General features: G+C 30.9%; 2 protein-coding genes across 2 annotated transcripts; both read left to right on the top strand.

Moving 5' to 3' along the window:
* The first annotated feature begins 4,694 nt into the window (after positions 1-4,694).
* Positions 4,695-5,747, top strand: LOC143197498 (non-structural maintenance of chromosomes element 3 homolog). The gene is made up of 4 exons (XM_076406035.1): positions 4,695-4,959; positions 5,017-5,232; positions 5,290-5,504; positions 5,559-5,747. Exons 2-4 carry the CDS (start codon positions 5,085-5,087, stop codon positions 5,667-5,669), a joined length of 474 nt encoding a protein of 157 aa, XP_076262150.1. The 5' UTR covers positions 4,695-4,959; positions 5,017-5,084; the 3' UTR covers positions 5,670-5,747.
* Positions 5,748-14,013: 8,266 nt separating this feature from the next.
* Positions 14,014-14,596, top strand: LOC143197499 (non-structural maintenance of chromosomes element 3 homolog). The gene is made up of 3 exons (XM_076406036.1): positions 14,014-14,140; positions 14,198-14,412; positions 14,467-14,596. The coding sequence occupies exons 1-3, from the start codon at positions 14,116-14,118 to the stop codon at positions 14,575-14,577; spliced, it is 351 nt and encodes a 116-aa protein (XP_076262151.1). The 5' UTR covers positions 14,014-14,115; the 3' UTR covers positions 14,578-14,596.
* The last annotated feature ends 3,465 nt before the right edge of the window (positions 14,597-18,061 follow it).

Below are 18,061 nucleotides of genomic sequence, written 5' to 3'. Positions count from 1 at the left end.
TTTACCCTTCAATCTCAGGAATATTCACTAAACCAGGTAACATTTTCAGAAGCGATCCTTTTTCGATCTTCCTGATCCAGCGACTTCTAAATCATCAACCGTGCATTTTGTTGTAAATGATTTCTTATGGGCTGGCCCAGACTATCTCCAAGTTAACCTCCAAATTACGTTTTTGAGCAGCTTCATACACAATAAAAATGGGTAATTTTATCATTTGATTTTGTTCTTTGCAATTACCTGAAATAAAGGTAAGTTATCTAATCATCATTTTCTATAATAAATTGTCTACTCATTGCTTCAAATGAGAACTCCTCCTTGTTTTGTTAATATAATTTAGAGCTTGCAATGCAGCTTCATTACGAGCATTTTTTATCGTTTGCGCCTCTCCATAAAATTTGACGTCGTTGACGTTAAAATGGACTTTGAAAGGTCCCTTCGTGTCAGAATCATTTCTTCTAACATGAAGAGTATCATTAAAATGAACCGTGTCATTCAGTTTATGCAAATAAGATTTTTTCTCTGAAATGTCTGGTGATGCAGTCTTGCCTTCTATTTGTTCCTAAAAGGCACCTTATGAATATGAATATGAATATGAATTGAATAAATATTGAATACCAAAATATCATTAATTATAGAGTATTGTACAGACATCCCTACCTTTAATGCTAAATTGTTTAGTAAAGCTACAGGTGTTTCTTCAGGTTCTTTTCACTCTTTTTGATCTTCAAAGAATGATGTTGATATTCTGTATTTTTCAGAGCCCTCTGTGCAGCTTTCCTTTGAGCATTCTTCAAGCTTTTACCATCCACTGCTTAATTTTCATTTCCTAAATAGAAAGCGATGGTAAAACCTGTATTGTGAGGTCAATGAAATTTTTGATATATAATTGCATCTAATAATTTCACATTAATATACCTCTTCGTTAATTAATTCATATGAAAATGTAATATCATTACATTCAGCAATTCGTGACTAGAACTTAATGAGGATTTGTCTTCTGCTGGTTCACTAGTCAAACCTAAAACTCGGTTTGTTTCTGGCACAGAGGGATTATTTTTCCACGTTTCCGAATAAAGATACCACGATGAGGTATCTATTATTCTTCAAAGTTAAAAGCGTCCCAGATATAGATCCTTTTATACCAGTGAATTAACTATAAACATTGCTATTTACCAACAATAGAGTCCCTGTCGCCAAAAATATTTTTATATCATTTAATAACAATCCATAACTTAAGCTTAACAAGGAAAATAATAGTAGTATACAATTAAAGCAAATCATACTCAAATAATATAAAGAGAAAACATATATAACCGGGGAAACACACTAGAACTAACCTTAACATAATAATATAGAGCTGTAGGGGGTAAAAAAAATTTCGATATTCTTGATAAAAACTATCGATATTATTAGTAAAAATATAGATAATTTTGGCTAATCTATTGATTTGGTTTATATTGGTTTATTTTTTTTAATACCGTAGTTATTGCACTAAAGATTTCGGTATTTTTTTTCCTCCCATATATTGATTTTTTAAAATTATTTTCTATCGATATGTTTTCTGGCCGCGGACATATTTAAAAATATCAATTAACATATTAAAATACAATAAAATATTTGTGGGGTATTATTCCATTTCATAGAAAAATTCCATTCTTTTTTACAGATCCACAGAACATTCAAATATAAAAGTAATACTACTTCGTTTAAAATTAAATTATAAATTGCATGTTATTGCATGTAATTATTATAATACTATACAGTAATTTTTTTTTCTTGTCTTTTTTAAAGTTAGTTTATTATTAAGCCTATTGACTGGCGAGTTATTATTAAGCCTATTGACTTAGAAATTATCCCAGAAGACATCCCGTCTTACCCAGCCTGGTTACTGGCGTGACTGGGATCATTTTCCTTGTCGGATTTTGTACTCTTACCTAAGGGCATTCACAAACATCACAAATTTACTTACATGCCCCAGCAGAATTCGAACTCGCGACTATCGCAACAGGGGGACCATCCTGTCGCCTTTACTACTGCGGCAACTAAGCCAGCTATTAAATCGTTTATCATGAAAAAATATTTTATAAAATAAATAAACTTTTTTATAACTATTAATTTGTGATATGTATGGTTGCAGAATGTATGAGCAAATTTAAAAAATTCCCTTATTTCTCATATGATTTATCTACCAAATACTTAATTATAATGAATCAAAAATTATGGATAAATGATACAGGGTTTTGTAGAAGGGTCGGGGTCAGGATATAATGAGTCAAGTAATAAGGGGTCAAGTTAATGGTAGGTTTTATCAGGATAAACGATATAAATGTGCATGTATTTTGATTTTGTTGATTTGACATTTAGCATGATTTTTTTATTATTGAAATTCACGCCATTTCCTTTAGCTTGTAGGATTGGTTGCATATATCACTTTAATTCTCAACTCCCCACTCTAAACGTTTTTTCCGCTCTATTCTAGGTTTTATTTGAATTAAATATTGGGTTTATTTTGTGTTATGTCAGTTCTATTGCTGCTTTTTAACGTTATTATTCGGTTTCTTTAATAATAACAGGATAACAGTGCATTTAATTTGATTTGTGCTTTTAATGTGAAGATTTATGGTTTTTATATGAAAAAAATCAAAATACCGTGGGGTAAGGTAATGCTCTAAAACTGATTTTGTTTATAATGTATTTTTAATGTGCAGAAATGGTTGATGGTGAACTGAAATCTTGATTCTTGATGTATTGAAACATTTTCGTACCACCGATCAAATCACCTTCAGAGACAGTAGTGTTGTATATTTTAATTGTTATGATAATATTTTACGTATATCAAATTACTAGAAGAAATTAAACTAAAAGTTTTTAATATACGAACAGTTTTTACTTCATTGAATATTCCATATTTATGTTTATTATATAAAAGGGAAGAATAAGAATATATATGTATATTTGCTTTTAGGTGCGCTGATTGTTATTCTACAATTTTAAAAATAATCTCACTTATGACGCCTTTGTTATAATGTATAAATTTTAAATTTTTCAATACTTAGGTTTTATTAAATGGAATTTGAAAATGGTTAGTAAGTGTTAGCTCATGATATATTTTGCGTATACTTTAATATGCAGACGTAAATTACTTCAATGATTATTATAAATCAAATATATTTTCGGGCATATATTGAAGATATTTTTAAGACAAATGTTAGTAACATCATTTTTAAATTACTCACTTAACTTTATTATGGGAGAAACATGATTAACTTAAAAAATAGTGGTCGAATCGACTGTTTTTATTCGATAGTTACCAACACTAATTCAATTTTAGTTGGGGCAGTAAGGAAATGCACTTTTTTATTAGAACATAATTAGCGTTGGGAACTATGGCTAATCAGTCGCTAGTTTCGGTTCGACTGATTGTATTACTTTTTACTATCGATTGTTTTTGAGTCGTGTACTTTTAGTTACTATTTTCGGTTCTACTAGTTTCATTCGACTGCTTTTTAACGTTCTGACTCTGTCGTCCTAGGCGCGACCTTGACAAAAATGTATACCGAATTTATGCTTTCCTAGATTTATATATAATATATTTAGTTTTATGATTTTTTTGGTAGTTTGCTTCTAAATAAAAATATATTGTATATTAATATAGCAACACTTTGGAACGATATTTTTCAAGATTGTTAATGTAATAGGGTAAAAAATTAAAATTGTGAATGACAAATAAGTAATAGGTAATATTTCTTTTGATTGACTTTTTGGTGTGTATCTAACACCCTCGGTTTTTGTTAGAAAATATTTCTGTCCGATAATAAATAAAGCATTAATTTTATTTTAAAAAGCTCTAGTAGTTATTGTGCGATCATTTTTAATTCATGGTTATTGTAATACATGTTATATATCACATAGTAATACATGTTTAGTTTAAGTTGTATTGTATTGTTTATATTTATTTAGTATATTGTTTAAAAATAGCAATTCATCTCAGAACATTCAAATATAAAAGTAACTCCACTTCCTTTAAAATGTAAGTATTATAGATATATTAATAGTATTCAGTAATGTTTTTCTTTTTCTTTTTTAAAGTTAGTACGTGAAGGAATACGTCTCGCGTATACTAAGGTTGTAAAATATAAGCAAATATTAAATTAATTGCTCCAAGCAATTATATCCGTCCTTTCCTCTCTTACAATTTATATAGGAAAGGGATCGAACATACTCGTCTGACATTAAGAATTAAAATAAAAAGCCAAGCCGTGCATTAGATTTTGCATATTTTGTAGTGGTTAGTAGGCATGTTGGCCACAAAAAATATCGATATGTCGAAGGAAAAAATATATATATTTTTTGCAATAAGTATAAGATATATCGATATTTTACAAAAAAATGTATGTATATTTTTAATTGAAAATAAACGTAGTCAAATATTAGCCTAAAAAATATTTTTTTCTAAAACTCTTAAGGAATAACGGTATTTTTGATAAACCATTAAAATTAAGTACCAGAATTCACTAAACGTTTAAAAGTAAGTTCCGATTTGAAAGTTTTTTTTAATTGTACTTAATCTTCTGAAATTATATCATCTAAAAAATATCGATATATCGACAAAAAAATATCGATATTTTTTCTGCATCCCTAGCGGCTAGTTATTTAAATTTTTGTGTTGATAGTGCTGTATGGAGATAGCTGATACACGATTTTAAAGTTCTTCAAGTCGTAAAAATGTCGAAGAAGCGAAGATCAGTTAGCGGGTCTCAAAAAACCAAATCACAGACTGATCCAGACGTACCGGATCAAAATACAGAAAATATAATCAATGATGTAGTCAGGTACATTATTCTTAAAGCTGACGAAAATTCATTTTATACCAGATCCGAATTAAATCAAAATGTAATTCACAAAAAGGGCCAATGCGTGGATAGTGTTATACAACAAGCAATTAAGGTTCTGGAAAATGTTGGTATTATTATTGTTATATGGATGTTGTTGATATTGTTTTGCATACATTTTTAGGTATATGGTTACACACTTACTGAATATGATGATGTAAAAATGAAAAAAAAATTTATTTTTTAATTAGTATGTTGCCTCCTGTAAATTATTCCGATGAAGAGGAAGAATGTGTTTCTAGTTATGAAACTGGTTCAAATGTACCAAATGCTGCTCACAAGATACTGACTCTATTAATTTTATCCCATATATTTATGACAAACGCGCCAGTATCAGACAGTGAGCTCTACGATACCATTCCTTTATTGTTTTTATATTGTTGATTTATTATTTCAGAATCCCTTTATAGTTTCCTGAAGTCCTTGGATATTGATGTAGAAGTTGAGCATCCATTTTTCGGTAAAGTCAAAGAATATATAAGAGAAACCTTGATAAAGAATTATTACCTTCACTGTGAGTTTGATGAGAAAACGAAAATACAAACTTTCCAATGGGGGATTCGAGCTGAAATTGAAATCTCAAAGATGAAGGTTTTACAGTTCGTGTGTGAGGTAACTATTTCAGTTGACTTATAAGCACATTGTCAGGTTATTATTGATTTACAGATGTATGGAAATAAGCAACCAAAAGACTGGCCAGAACATTACAGAGCGGCCGAGAATCAGTTCAAAGAAAGAGAAGAGCTAAAGGAAGAAACAAGGGATGAATCAAGCTAGTCACCGATACTGGTAGAACTACAATATAAAGTTTATTTGTATACAAAAATTGTATCTTCTTAACTAATACAATATAAATAAAAAGATATAGGAAAATGTTAAATCTCATTGGTCCTTACATTGCGTTGTAAGCTGGGCCGCGACCTCCTTCTGGGACCACCCAGTTATTCTGGCTGGGGTCCTTGATGTTGCACGTCTTACGGTGGATGGCCCTCTCCAGAATCGAGTGGCACAAACTCATACACACCAGCGGGACAATAACAATCTTCGAGTCCGTCGAAGATGCCTAAGTTTCGTTTGACAGGATTTTGCGAGTTTAAAGTGTTGCATAACATAATTTGTGTTATACACTATATGTACGCTTTTAGTTGACTTTAAAAGATTCCAGTTGTGTTTTGATGACATTTGGGTGATTATTTTATGAACTTTTAAACAATTCATTAATAAAAAAAACTTATTTTTGTGTAATGCTCTAATTTTTCATTAGGTACAATCCTTTTAACTAACTTTCGGCAAGGTAATAAAACCCGTGGCAAAGCTACTACTAAGCATCCTCCAGGAAAAGTGAGATTGGGGATACTGTGAAAACTGCCGGTGCCCTGGTGAGATCCTATTGCCGTCTTCGAAGTGATGCTTTATGAACGGATGGTGTTTGAACCTGCGAAGAAACGAACATTACCGCATTACCGATCTTTGGATATTCAGTTCTTTTGGAATTCCTTGTACGGGCTCAGGTACAGATTGATGTAATCCAAACCCGACGGCGATCAGGGATACCTCGTCGTTAAATGATACAGAAAGGATCCTCCGTAGGTGTTCTTATCCAAGGGCCAGCCGATGGTGTGCTCCGCGCATCCGGTTTATGTTTGAATCATTCGTCGCGATATCTTTAACGCTCCCGTCATCGTTGTACAGGACTTCGGAAGGTGCATAACCCGGGCCCACTGCCTCAGCTTGCTCTCCCAACCACTGAATAACGTGTCCCAGCGGGACGATATAGTTCCCGTGATTAAACATCGGAGTTCCTGACGAAATATCATTTATTCAATATATAAATCGATTTAAGACAAAGAATCCAACCTGGCAGGGCTGGTACCGGAATCCTACCGGTGCTAGTTAATAGACCGAACTTATCCTCCGTTAGGAGAGTGTTCAGAGGCGCGCCCTTCTCTTTCCAGTCCCATTTATGGGGCCTTCTCGACGATGATTACCTAAAAATCTATGTTCCGTATAGACCACCGATCAAGTGTGCTATGACTTCGATTCCACCGACCCTGATTTTCTTCCCTTCCGCGTCCAACAGTTGTTTGGCTCGTATAGTCGCGCTTATTCCAGTTGCACCATCGCCGACTATCAGAATATCAGTTTACATCTAGAATGTGTAATTTAAGAAAAATTAATCCTTTCAAGGTAAGTAATAATTTTAGCATGACATGTCAGACAGAAATTGTGAAGAATATATATTATAAATTTAAATAGTGTAGATACTTAAAGTGGTAGAAAAAAATAGTGTTTTAAGATGGGCATATATTTTTTCAGACTATTGAAGAAGAATTAACAGACTGTAACAGGAATAAAGCCAAAGCCAAGTCTCTTTGAAACAATTTTTTTGTTTTAATACGGACAAATTCTATGCATATTTATAATCAGACTTATAGACAGACAGGTAAAATAATAAAAATGATATCAATAAAATAATTGGTTATATAATGTTTAATTCATAATAATATATATTGTACAATTTTCTTAATATGTCACTCAAATTACCAATATTAATCTACGGGATAACGATGTCTTCTTTTCTTACTTAAATGGTAGTTGTTAAAAATAGAACCTTTTTTATTTATTATTATAGCAATAATATAGAATAAATTATGCTTTAATGAAAAAACAGCTGAATCATAGTGCATTTTATATTAAAATTACCTTTCCATCTTGGATCTTCTTCTCTTGGATGAATGAAATATAGTGTGTTATCTTAGAAAATTGATCCGAATATATTCCTATTTAACCCAACTGCTGGACTAGAAAATATGATTAGTTATATTTAAGAGTTCAAAGGTTACTTCACAATATACTATAAATAAAATAAAGCTCCAGACAATAATTGTATCATTACATATGATCATTTTAAGCTATAAAATTTAAAATATCTTATAAAATTTATTTTCGACAAATTAATTAAATATTCCGAATTAAAATGAAATTTTAGATATTTTCAACGAATTCCCTAAATGCAAACTCATTTTCTTTTACTTTAACAAGGAATTGTATAATTAAAGGTAACAGAAATACCTTACTCAGAAAATCAAATTCCAACTCAGAGGTTCAAACAAAATATATCAAAATAAACTGAGCTCAGTGCAATTTTTATTTATTAACCTTTGCCAACAAAGTAACTTATATCTATAAATGTAATTTTATGAAAATCGGTCTTATAACATAAATATAATACTAAATAACACATAAAGTCACAGTTCAGAATCCTTTTTCTCATCTTCTATGTTGATTGTCTCCTATATATCAATCTTGGAATAATTCTATGTCCAAAATATTACTACAATATTAAATAAGTGTATTTTCATCTGTAATAAGATTGTGGGAAAATAAAAATGATACGGCAAGACCGATTGTTTAGAAACAGACATTTGACAAGATTGTAGAAATTTGTTTTTTGGGTTGCCGAGCGAATTTAAACCAAATAAAATTACCTGACATCTGTGGATTTTTCGAAAAATTTATCTAGTAATCCTAGTTAATAGACCACATTCAATCCATATTTAGCTACTAGGTCACGAGAATTTTTGATATTTACGCCTTCACCCAGGCACATCTAAATAATAATGTATGGAAAAAGGTTTTAAAAAACTCTGTATCAATAATTACTTACAAAAGCTTATATTGTTCCCAATCAGAAGACTGCGTAGTATTGTTCATTCTCAAGGAACTCAGTATACTGTACTTCTAAGTTTAAAAGGTGACCTAATTTTAAGATTTGTTGGAATTGGCATCATCCTGAAAATAGACTATAAAAATACACTTGATATCATAAAAACTAATTTAAATTACCTCTGACGTGCCTTGTACTTTACCAATAAGACCGTTGTCAAAATCTACCACATTGTCAAACATTCTATCAATCATATCGAAAATAGTCTACAATTTTGTTTTTCTATTATTATTTTTGGACTTTGTTGGTTGCTGGAGAGGAGTTTTAGAGTTTTCTTGCTGTTTGTGTGTTTACCCTTCAATCTCAGGAATATTCACTAAACCAGGTAACATTTTCAGAAGCGATCCTTTTTCGATCTTCCTGATCCAGCGACTTCTAAATCATCAACCGTGCATTTTGTTGTAAATGATTTCTTATGGGCTGGCCCAGACTATCTCCAAGTTAACCTCCAAATTACGTTTTTGAGCAGCTTCATACACAATAAAAATGGGTAATTTTATCATTTGATTTTGTTCTTTGCAATTACCTGAAATAAAGGTAAGTTATCTAATCATCATTTTCTATAATAAATTGTCTACCCATTGCTTCAAATGAGAACTCCTCCTTGTTTTGTTAATATAATTTAGAGCTTGCAATGCAGCTTCATTACGAGCATTTTTTATCGTTTGCGCCTCTCCATAAAATTTGACGTCGTTGACGTTAAAATGGACTTTGAAAGGTCCCTTCGTGTCAGAATCATTTCTTCTAACATGAAGAGTATCATTAAAATGAACCGTGTCATTCATTTTATGCAAATAAGATTTTTTCTCTGAAATGTCTGGTGATGCAGTCTTGCCTTCTATTTGTTCCTAAAAGGCACCTTATTTATATGTCTATATTTAACTAAACAATATTGAATACCAAAATATCATTAATTATAGAGTATTGTACAGACATCCTTACCTTTAATGCTAAATTGTTTAGTAAAGCTACAGGTGTTTCTTCAGGTTCTTTTCACTCTTTTTGATCTTCAAAGAATGATGTTGATATTCTGTATTTTTCAGAGCCCTCTGTGCAGCTTTCCTTTGAGCATTCTTCAAGCTTTTATCATCCACTGCTTAATTTTCATTTCCTAAATAGAAAGCGATGGTAAAAACTGTATTGTGCAGAGGTCAATGAAATTTTTGATATATAATTGCATCTAATAATTTCACATTAATATACCTCTTCGTTAATTAATTCATATGAAAATGTAATATCATTACATTCAGCAATTCGTGACTAGAACTTAATGCGGATTTGTCTTCTGCTGGTTCACTAGTCAAACCTAAAACTCGGTTTGTTTCTGGCACAGAGGGATTATTTTTCCACGTTTCCGAATAAAGATACCACGATGAGGTATCTATTATTCTTCAAAGTTAAAAGCGTCCCAGATATAGATCCTTTTATACCAGTGAATTAACTATAAACATTGCTATTTACCAACAATAGAGTCCCTGTCGCCAAAAATATTTTTATATCATTTAATAACAATCCATAACTTAAGCTTAACAAGGAAAATAATAGTAGTATACAATTAAAGCAAATCATACTCAAATAATATAAAGAGAAAACATATATAACCGGGGAAACACACTAGAACTAACCTTAACATAATAATATAGAGCTGTAGGGGGTAAAAAAAATTTCGACATTCTTGATAAAAACTATCGATATTATTAGTAAAAATATAGATAATTTTGGCTAATCTATTGATTTGGTTTATATTGGTTTATTTTTTTTAATACCGTAGTTATTGCACTAAAGATTTCGGTATTTTTTTTCCTCCCATATATTGATTTTTTTTAATTATTTTCTATCGATATGTTTTCTGGCCGCGGACATATTTAAAAATATCAATTAACATATTAAAATACAATAAAATATTTGTGGGGTATTATTCCATTTCATAGAAAAATTCCATTCGTTTTTACAGATCCACAGAACATTCAAATATAAAAGTAATACTACTTCGTTTAAAATTAAATTATAAATTGCATGTTATTGCATGTAATTATTATAATACTATACAGTAATTTTTTTTTCTTGTCTTTTTTAAAGTTAGTTTATTATTAAGCCTATTGACTGGCGAGTTATTATTAAGCCTATTGACTTAGAAATTATCCCAGAAGACATCCCGTCTTACCCAGCCTGGTTACTGGCGTGACTGGGATCATTTTCCTTGTCGGATTTTGTACTCTTATCTAAGGGCATTCACAAACATCACAAATTTACTTACATGCCCCAGCAGAATTCGAACTCGCGACTATCGCAACAGGGGGACCATCCTGTCGCCTTTACTACTGCGGCAACTAAGCCAGCTATTAAATCGTTTATCATGAAAAAATATTTTATAAAATAAATAAACTTTTTTATAACTATTAATTTGTGATATGTATGGTTGCAGAATGTATGAGCAAATTTAAAAAATTCCCTTATTTCTCATATGATTTATCTACCAAATACTTCATTATAATGAATCAAAAATTATGGATAAATGATACAGGGTTTTGTAGAAGGGTCGGGGTCAGGATATAATGAGTCAAGTAATAAGGGGTCAAGTTAATGGTAGGTTTTATCAGGATAAACGATATAAATGTGCATGTATTTTGATTTTGTTGATTTGACATTTAGCATGATTTTTTTATTATTGAAATTCACGCCATTTCCTTTAGCTTGTAGGATTGGTTGCATATATCACTTTAATTCTCAACTCCCCACTCTAAACGTTTTTTCCGCTCTATTCTAGGTTTTATTTGAATTAAATATTGGGTTTATTTTGTGTTATGTCAGTTCTATTGCTGCTTTTTAACGTTATTATTCAGTTTCTTTAATAATAACAGGATAACAGTGCATTTAATTTGATTTGTGCTTTTAATGTGAAGATTTATGGTTTTTATATGAAAAAAATCAAAATACCGTGGGGTAAGGTAATGCTCTAAAACTGATTTTGTTTATAATGTATTTTTAATATGCAGGAATGGTTGATGGTGAACTGAAATCTTGATTCTTGATGTATTGAAACATTTTCGTACCACCGATCAAATCACCTTCAGAGACAGTAGTGTTGTATATTTTAATTGTTATGATAATATTTTACGTATATCAAATTACTAGAAGAAATTAAACTAAAAGTTTTTAATATACGAACAGTTTTTACTTCATTGAATATTCCATATTTATGTTTATTATATAAAAGGGAAGAATAAGAATATATATGTATATTTGCTTTTAGGTGCGCTGATTGTTATTCTACAATTTTAAAAATAATCTCACTTATGACGCCTTTGTTATAATGTATAAATTTTAAATTTTTCAATACTTAGGTTTTATTAAATGGAATTTGAAAATGGTTAGTAAGTGTTAGCTCATGATATATTTTGCGTATACTTTAATATGCAGACGTAAATTACTTCAATGATTATTATAAATCAAATATATTTTCGGGCATATATTGAAGATATTTTTAAGACAAATGTTAGTAACATCATTTTTAAATTACTCACTTAACTTTATTATGGGAGAAACATGATTAACTTAAAAAATAGTGGTCGAATCGACTGTTTTTATTCGATAGTTACCAACACTAATTCAATTTTAGTTGGGGCAGTAAGGAAATGCACTTTTTTATTAGAACATAATTAGCGTTGGGAACTATGGCTAATCAGTCGCTAGTTTCGGTTCGACTGATTGTATTACTTTTTACTATCGATTGTTTTTGAGTCGTGTACTTTTAGTTACTATTTTCGGTTCTACTAGTTTCATTCGACTGCTTTTTAACGTTCTGACTCTGTCGTCCTAGGCGCGACCTTGACAAAAATGTATACCGAATATATGCTTTCCTAGATTTATATATAATATATTTAGTTTTATGATTTTTTTGGTAGTTTGCTTCTAAATAAAAATATATTGTATATTAATATAGCAACACTTTGGAACGATATTTTTCAAGATTGTTAATGTAATAGGGTAAAAAATTAAAATTGTGAATGACAAATAAGTAATAGGTAATATTTCTTTTGATTGACTTTTTGGTGTGTATCTAACACCCTCGGTTTTTGTTAGAAAATATTTCTGTCCGATAATAAATAAAGCATTAATTTTATTTTAAAAAGCTCTAGTAGTTATTGTGCGATCATTTTTAATTCATGGTTATTGTAATACATGTTATATATCACATAGTAATACATGTTTAGTTTAAGTTGTATTGTATTGTTTATATTTATTTAGTATATTGTTTAAAAATAGCAATTCATCTCAGAACATTCAAATATAAAAGTAACTCCACTTCCTTTAAAATGTAAGTATTATAGATATATTAATAGTATTCAGTAATGTTTTTCTTTTTCTTTTTTAAAGTTAGTACGTGAAGGAATACGTCTCGCGTATACTAAGGTTGTAAAATATAAGCAAATATTAAATTAATTGCTCCAAGCAATTATATCCGTCCTTTCCTCTCTTACAATTTATATAGGAAAGGGATCGAACATACTCGTCTGACATTAAGAATTAAAATAAAAAGCCAAGCCGTGCATTAGATTTTGCATATTTTGTAGTGGTTAGTAGGCATGTTGGCCACAAAAAATATCGATATGTCGAAGGAAAAAATATATATATTTTTTGCAATAAGTATAAGATATATCGATATTTTACAAAAAAATGTATGTATATTTTTAATTGAAAATAAACGTAGTCAAATATTAGCCTAAAAAATATTTTTTTCTAAAACTCTTAAGGAATAACGGTATTTTTGATAAACCATTAAAATTAAGTACCAGAATTCACTAAACGTTTAAAAGTAAGTTCCGATTTGAAAGTTTTTTTTAATTGTACTTAATCTTCTGAAATTATATCATCTAAAAAATATCGATATATCGACAAAAAAATATCGATATTTTTTCTGCATCCCTAGCGGCTAGTTATTTAAATTTTTGTGTTGATAGTGCTGTATGGAGATAGCTGATACACGATTTTAAAGTTCTTCAAGTCGTAAAAATGTCGAAGAAGCGAAGATCAGTTAGCGGGTCTCAAAAAACCAAATCACAGACTGATCCAGACGTACCGGATCAAAATACAGAAAATATAATCAATGATGTAGTCAGGTACATTATTCTTAAAGCTGACGAAAATTCATTTTATACCAGATCCGAATTAAATCAAAATGTAATTCACAAAAAGGGCCAATGCGTGGATAGTGTTATACAACAAGCAATTAAGGTTCTGGAAAATGTTGGTATTATTATTGTTATATGGATGTTGTTGATATTGTTTTGCATACATTTTTAGGTATATGGTTACACACTTACTGAATATGATGATGTAAAAATGAAAAAAAAAATTTATTTTTTAATTAGTATGTTGCCTCCTGTAAATTATTCCGATGAAGAGGAAGAATGTGTTTCTAGTTATGAAACTGGTTCAAATGTACCAAATGCTGCTCACAAGATACTGACTCTATTAATTTTATCCCATATATTTATGACAAACGCGCCAGTATCAGACAGTGAGCTCTACGATACCATTCCTTTATTGTTTTTATATTGTTGATTTATTATTTCAGAATCCCTTTATAGTTTCCTGAAGTCCTTGGATATTGATGTAGAAGTTGAGCATCCATTTTTCGGTAAAGTCAAAGAATATATAAGAGAAACCTTGATAAAGAATTATTACCTTCACTGTGAGTTTGATGAGAAAACGAAAATACAAACTTTCCAATGGGGGATTCGAGCTGAAATTGAAATCTCAAAGATGAAGGTTTTACAGTTCGTGTGTGAGGTAACTATTTCAGTTGACTTATAAGCACATTGTCAGGTTATTATTGATTTACAGATGTATGGAAATAAGCAACCAAAAGACTGGCCAGAACATTACAGAGCGGCCGAGAATCAGTTCAAAGAAAGAGAAGAGCTAAAGGAAGAAACAAGGGATGAATCAAGCTAGTCACCGATACTGGTAGAACTACAATATAAAGTTTATTTGTATACAAAAATTGTATCTTCTTAACTAATACAATATAAATAAAAAGATATAGGAAAATGTTAAATCTCATTGGTCCTTACATTGCGTTGTAAGCTGGGCCGCGACCTCCTTCTGGGACCACCCAGTTATTCTGGCTGGGGTCCTTGATGTTGCACGTCTTACGGTGGATGGCCCTCTCCAGAATCGAGTGGCACAAACTCATACACACCAGCGGGACAATAACAATCTTCGAGTCCGTCGAAGATGCCTAAGTTTCGTTTGACAGGATTTTGCGAGTTTAAAGTGTTGCATAACATAATTTGTGTTATACACTATATGTACGCTTTTAGTTGACTTTAAAAGATTCCAGTTGTGTTTTGATGACATTTGGGTGATTATTTTATGAACTTTTAAACAATTCATTAATAAAAAAAACTTATTTTTGTGTAATGCTCTAATTTTTCATTAGGTACAATCCTTTTAACTAACTTTCGGCAAGGTAATAAAACCCGTGGCAAAGCTACTACTAAGCATCCTCCAGGAAAAGTGAGATTGGGGATACTGTGAAAACTGCCGGTGCCCTGGTGAGATCCTATTGCCGTCTTCGAAGTGATGCTTTATGAACGGATGGTGTTTGAACCTGCGAAGAAACGAACATTACCGCATTACCGATCTTTGGATATTCAGTACTTTTGGAATTCCTTGTACGGGCTCAGGTACAGATTGATGTAATCCAAACCCGACGGCGATCAGGGATACCTCGTCGTTAAATGATACAGAAAGGATCCTCCGTAGGTGTTCTTATCCAAGGGCCAGCCGATGGTGTGCTCCGCGCATCCGGTTTATGTTTGAATCATTCGTCGCGATATCTTTAACGCTCCCGTCATCGTTGTACAGGACTTCGGAAGGTGCATAACCCGGGCCCACTGCCTCAGCTTGCTCTCCCAACCACTGAATAACGTGTCCCAGCGGGACGATATAGTTCCCGTGATTAAACATCGGAGTTCCTGACGAAATATCATTTATTCAATATATAAATCGATTTAAGACAAAGAATCCAACCTGGCAGGGCTGGTACCGGAATCCTACCGGTGCTAGTTAATAGACCGAACTTATCCTCCGTTAGGGGAGTGTTCAGAGGCGCGCCCTTCTCTTTCCAGTCCCATTTATGGGGCCTTCTCGACGATGATTACCTAAAAATCTATGTTCCGTATAGACCACCGATCAAGTGTGCTATGACTTCGATTCCACCGACCCTGATTTTCTTCCCTTCCGCGTCCAACAGTTGTTTGGCTCGTATAGTCGCGCTTATTCCAGTTGGACCATCGCCGACTATCAGAATATCAGTTTACATCTAGAATGTGTAATTTAAGAAAAATTAATCCTTTCAAGGTAAGTAATAATTTTAGCATGACATGTCAGACAGAAATTGTGAAGAATATATATTATAAATTTAAATAGTGTAGATACTTAAAGTGGTAGAAAAAAATAGTGTTTTAAGCTGGGCATATATTTTTTCAGACTATTGAAGAAGAATTAACAGACTGTAACAGGAATAAAGCCAAAGCCAAGTCTCTTTGAAACAATTTTTTTGTTTTAATACGGACAAATTCTATGCATATTTATAATCAGACTTATAGACAGACAGGTAAAATAATAAAAATGATATCAATAAAATAATTGGTTATATAATGTTTAATTCATAATAATATATATTGTACAATTTTCTTAATATGTCACTCAAATTACCAATATTAATCTACGGGATAACGATGTCTTCTTTTCTTACTTAAATGGTAGTTGTTAAAAATAGAACCTTTTTTATTTATTATTATAGCAATAATATAGAATAAATTATGTTTTAATGAAAAAACAGCTGAATCATAGTGCATTTTATATTAAAATTACCTTTCCATCTTGGATCTTCTTCTCTTGGATGAATGAAATATAGTGTGTTATCTTAGAAAATTGATCCGAATATATTCCTATTTAACCCAACTGCTGGACTAGAAAATATGATTAGTTATATTTAAGAGTTCAAAGGTTACTTCACAATATACTATAAATAAAATAAAGCTCCAGACAATAATTGTATCATTACATATAATCATTTTAAGCTATAAAATTTAAAATATCTTATAAAATTTATTTTCGACAAATTAATTAAATATTCCGAATTAAAATGAAATTTTAGATATTTTCAACGAATTCCCTAAATGCAAACTCATTTTCTTTTATTTTAACAGGGAATTGTATAATTAAAGGTAACAGAAATACCTTACTCAAAAAATCAAAGTCCAACTCAGAGGTTCAAACAAAATATATCAAAATAAACTGAGCTCAGTGCAATTTTTATTTATTAACCTTTGCCAACAAAGTAACTTATATCTATAAATGTAATTTTATGAAAATCGGTCTTATAACATAAATATAATACTAAATAACACATAAAGTCACAGTTCAGAATCCTTTTTCTCATCTTCTATGTTGATTGTCTCCTATATATCAATCTTGGAATAATTCTATGTCCAAAATATTACTACAATATTAAATAAGTGTATTTTCATCTGTAATAAGATTGTGGGAAAATAAAAATGATACGGCAAGACCGATTGTTTAGAAACAGACATTTGACAAGATTGTAGAAATTTGTTTTTTGGGTTGCCGAGCGAATTTAAACCAAATAAAATTACCTGACATCTGTGGAATTTTCGAAAAATTTATCTAGTAATCCTAGTTAATAGAGCACATTCAATCCATATTTAGCTACTAGGTCACGAGAATTTTTGATATTTACGCCTTCACCCAAGCACATCTAAATAATAATGTAAGGAAAAAGGCTTTAAAAAACTCTGTATCAATAATTTCTTACAAAAGCTTATATTGTTCCCAATCATAAGACTGCGTAGTGTTGTTCATTCTCAAGGAACTCAGTATATTGTACTTCTAAGTTTAAAAGGTGACCTAATTTTAAGATTTGTTGGAATTGGCATCATCCTGAAAATAGACTATAAAAATACACTTGATATCATAAAAACTAATTTAAATTACCTCTGACATGCCTTGTACTTTACCAATAAGACCGGTGTCAAAATCTACCACATTGTCAAACATTCTATCAATCATATCGAAAATAGTCTACAATTTTGTTTTTCTATTTTTATTTTTGGACTTTGTTGGTTGCTGGAGAGGAGTTTTAGAGTTTTCTTGCTGTTTGTGTGTTTACCCTTCAATCTCAGGAATATTCACTAAACCAGGTAACATTTTCAGAAGCGATCCTTTTTCGATCTTCCTGATCCAGCGACTTCTAAATCATCAACCGTGCATTTTGTTGTAAATGATTTCTTATGGGCTGGCCCAGACTATCTCCAAGTTAACCTCCAAATTACGTTTTTGAGCAGCTTCATACACAATAAAAATGGGTAATTTTATCATTTGATTTTGTTCTTTGCAATTACCTGAAATA

The sequence above is a fragment of the Rhynchophorus ferrugineus genome, unplaced genomic scaffold, assembly GCF_030347505.1.
Source record: "Rhynchophorus ferrugineus isolate W39M unplaced genomic scaffold, kcgeb_rfMv2 rfM5, whole genome shotgun sequence".
Taxonomy (NCBI): domain Eukaryota; kingdom Metazoa; phylum Arthropoda; class Insecta; order Coleoptera; family Curculionidae; genus Rhynchophorus; species Rhynchophorus ferrugineus.
The sequence above is the reverse complement of the archived record's forward strand: the minus strand, read 5'-3'. Positions and strand labels throughout refer to the sequence as shown.

Excerpts from the sequence above, each read along its gene's own strand:
- LOC143197498 (XM_076406035.1), top strand. The coding sequence starts at position 5,085 with ATGTTGCCTCCTGTAAATTATTCCGATGAAGAGGAAGAATGTGTTTCT. Across the intron at positions 5,233-5,289 it reads AAACGCGCCAGTATCAGACA|AATCCCTTTATAGTTTCCTG; the intron begins GTGAGCTCTACG and ends TTATTATTTCAG. Across the intron at positions 5,505-5,558 it reads TTTTACAGTTCGTGTGTGAG|ATGTATGGAAATAAGCAACC; the intron begins GTAACTATTTCA and ends ATTGATTTACAG.
- LOC143197499 (XM_076406036.1), top strand. The coding sequence starts at position 14,116 with ATGACAAACGCGCCAGTATCAGACA. Across the intron at positions 14,141-14,197 it reads AAACGCGCCAGTATCAGACA|AATCCCTTTATAGTTTCCTG; the intron begins GTGAGCTCTACG and ends TTATTATTTCAG. Across the intron at positions 14,413-14,466 it reads TTTTACAGTTCGTGTGTGAG|ATGTATGGAAATAAGCAACC; the intron begins GTAACTATTTCA and ends ATTGATTTACAG.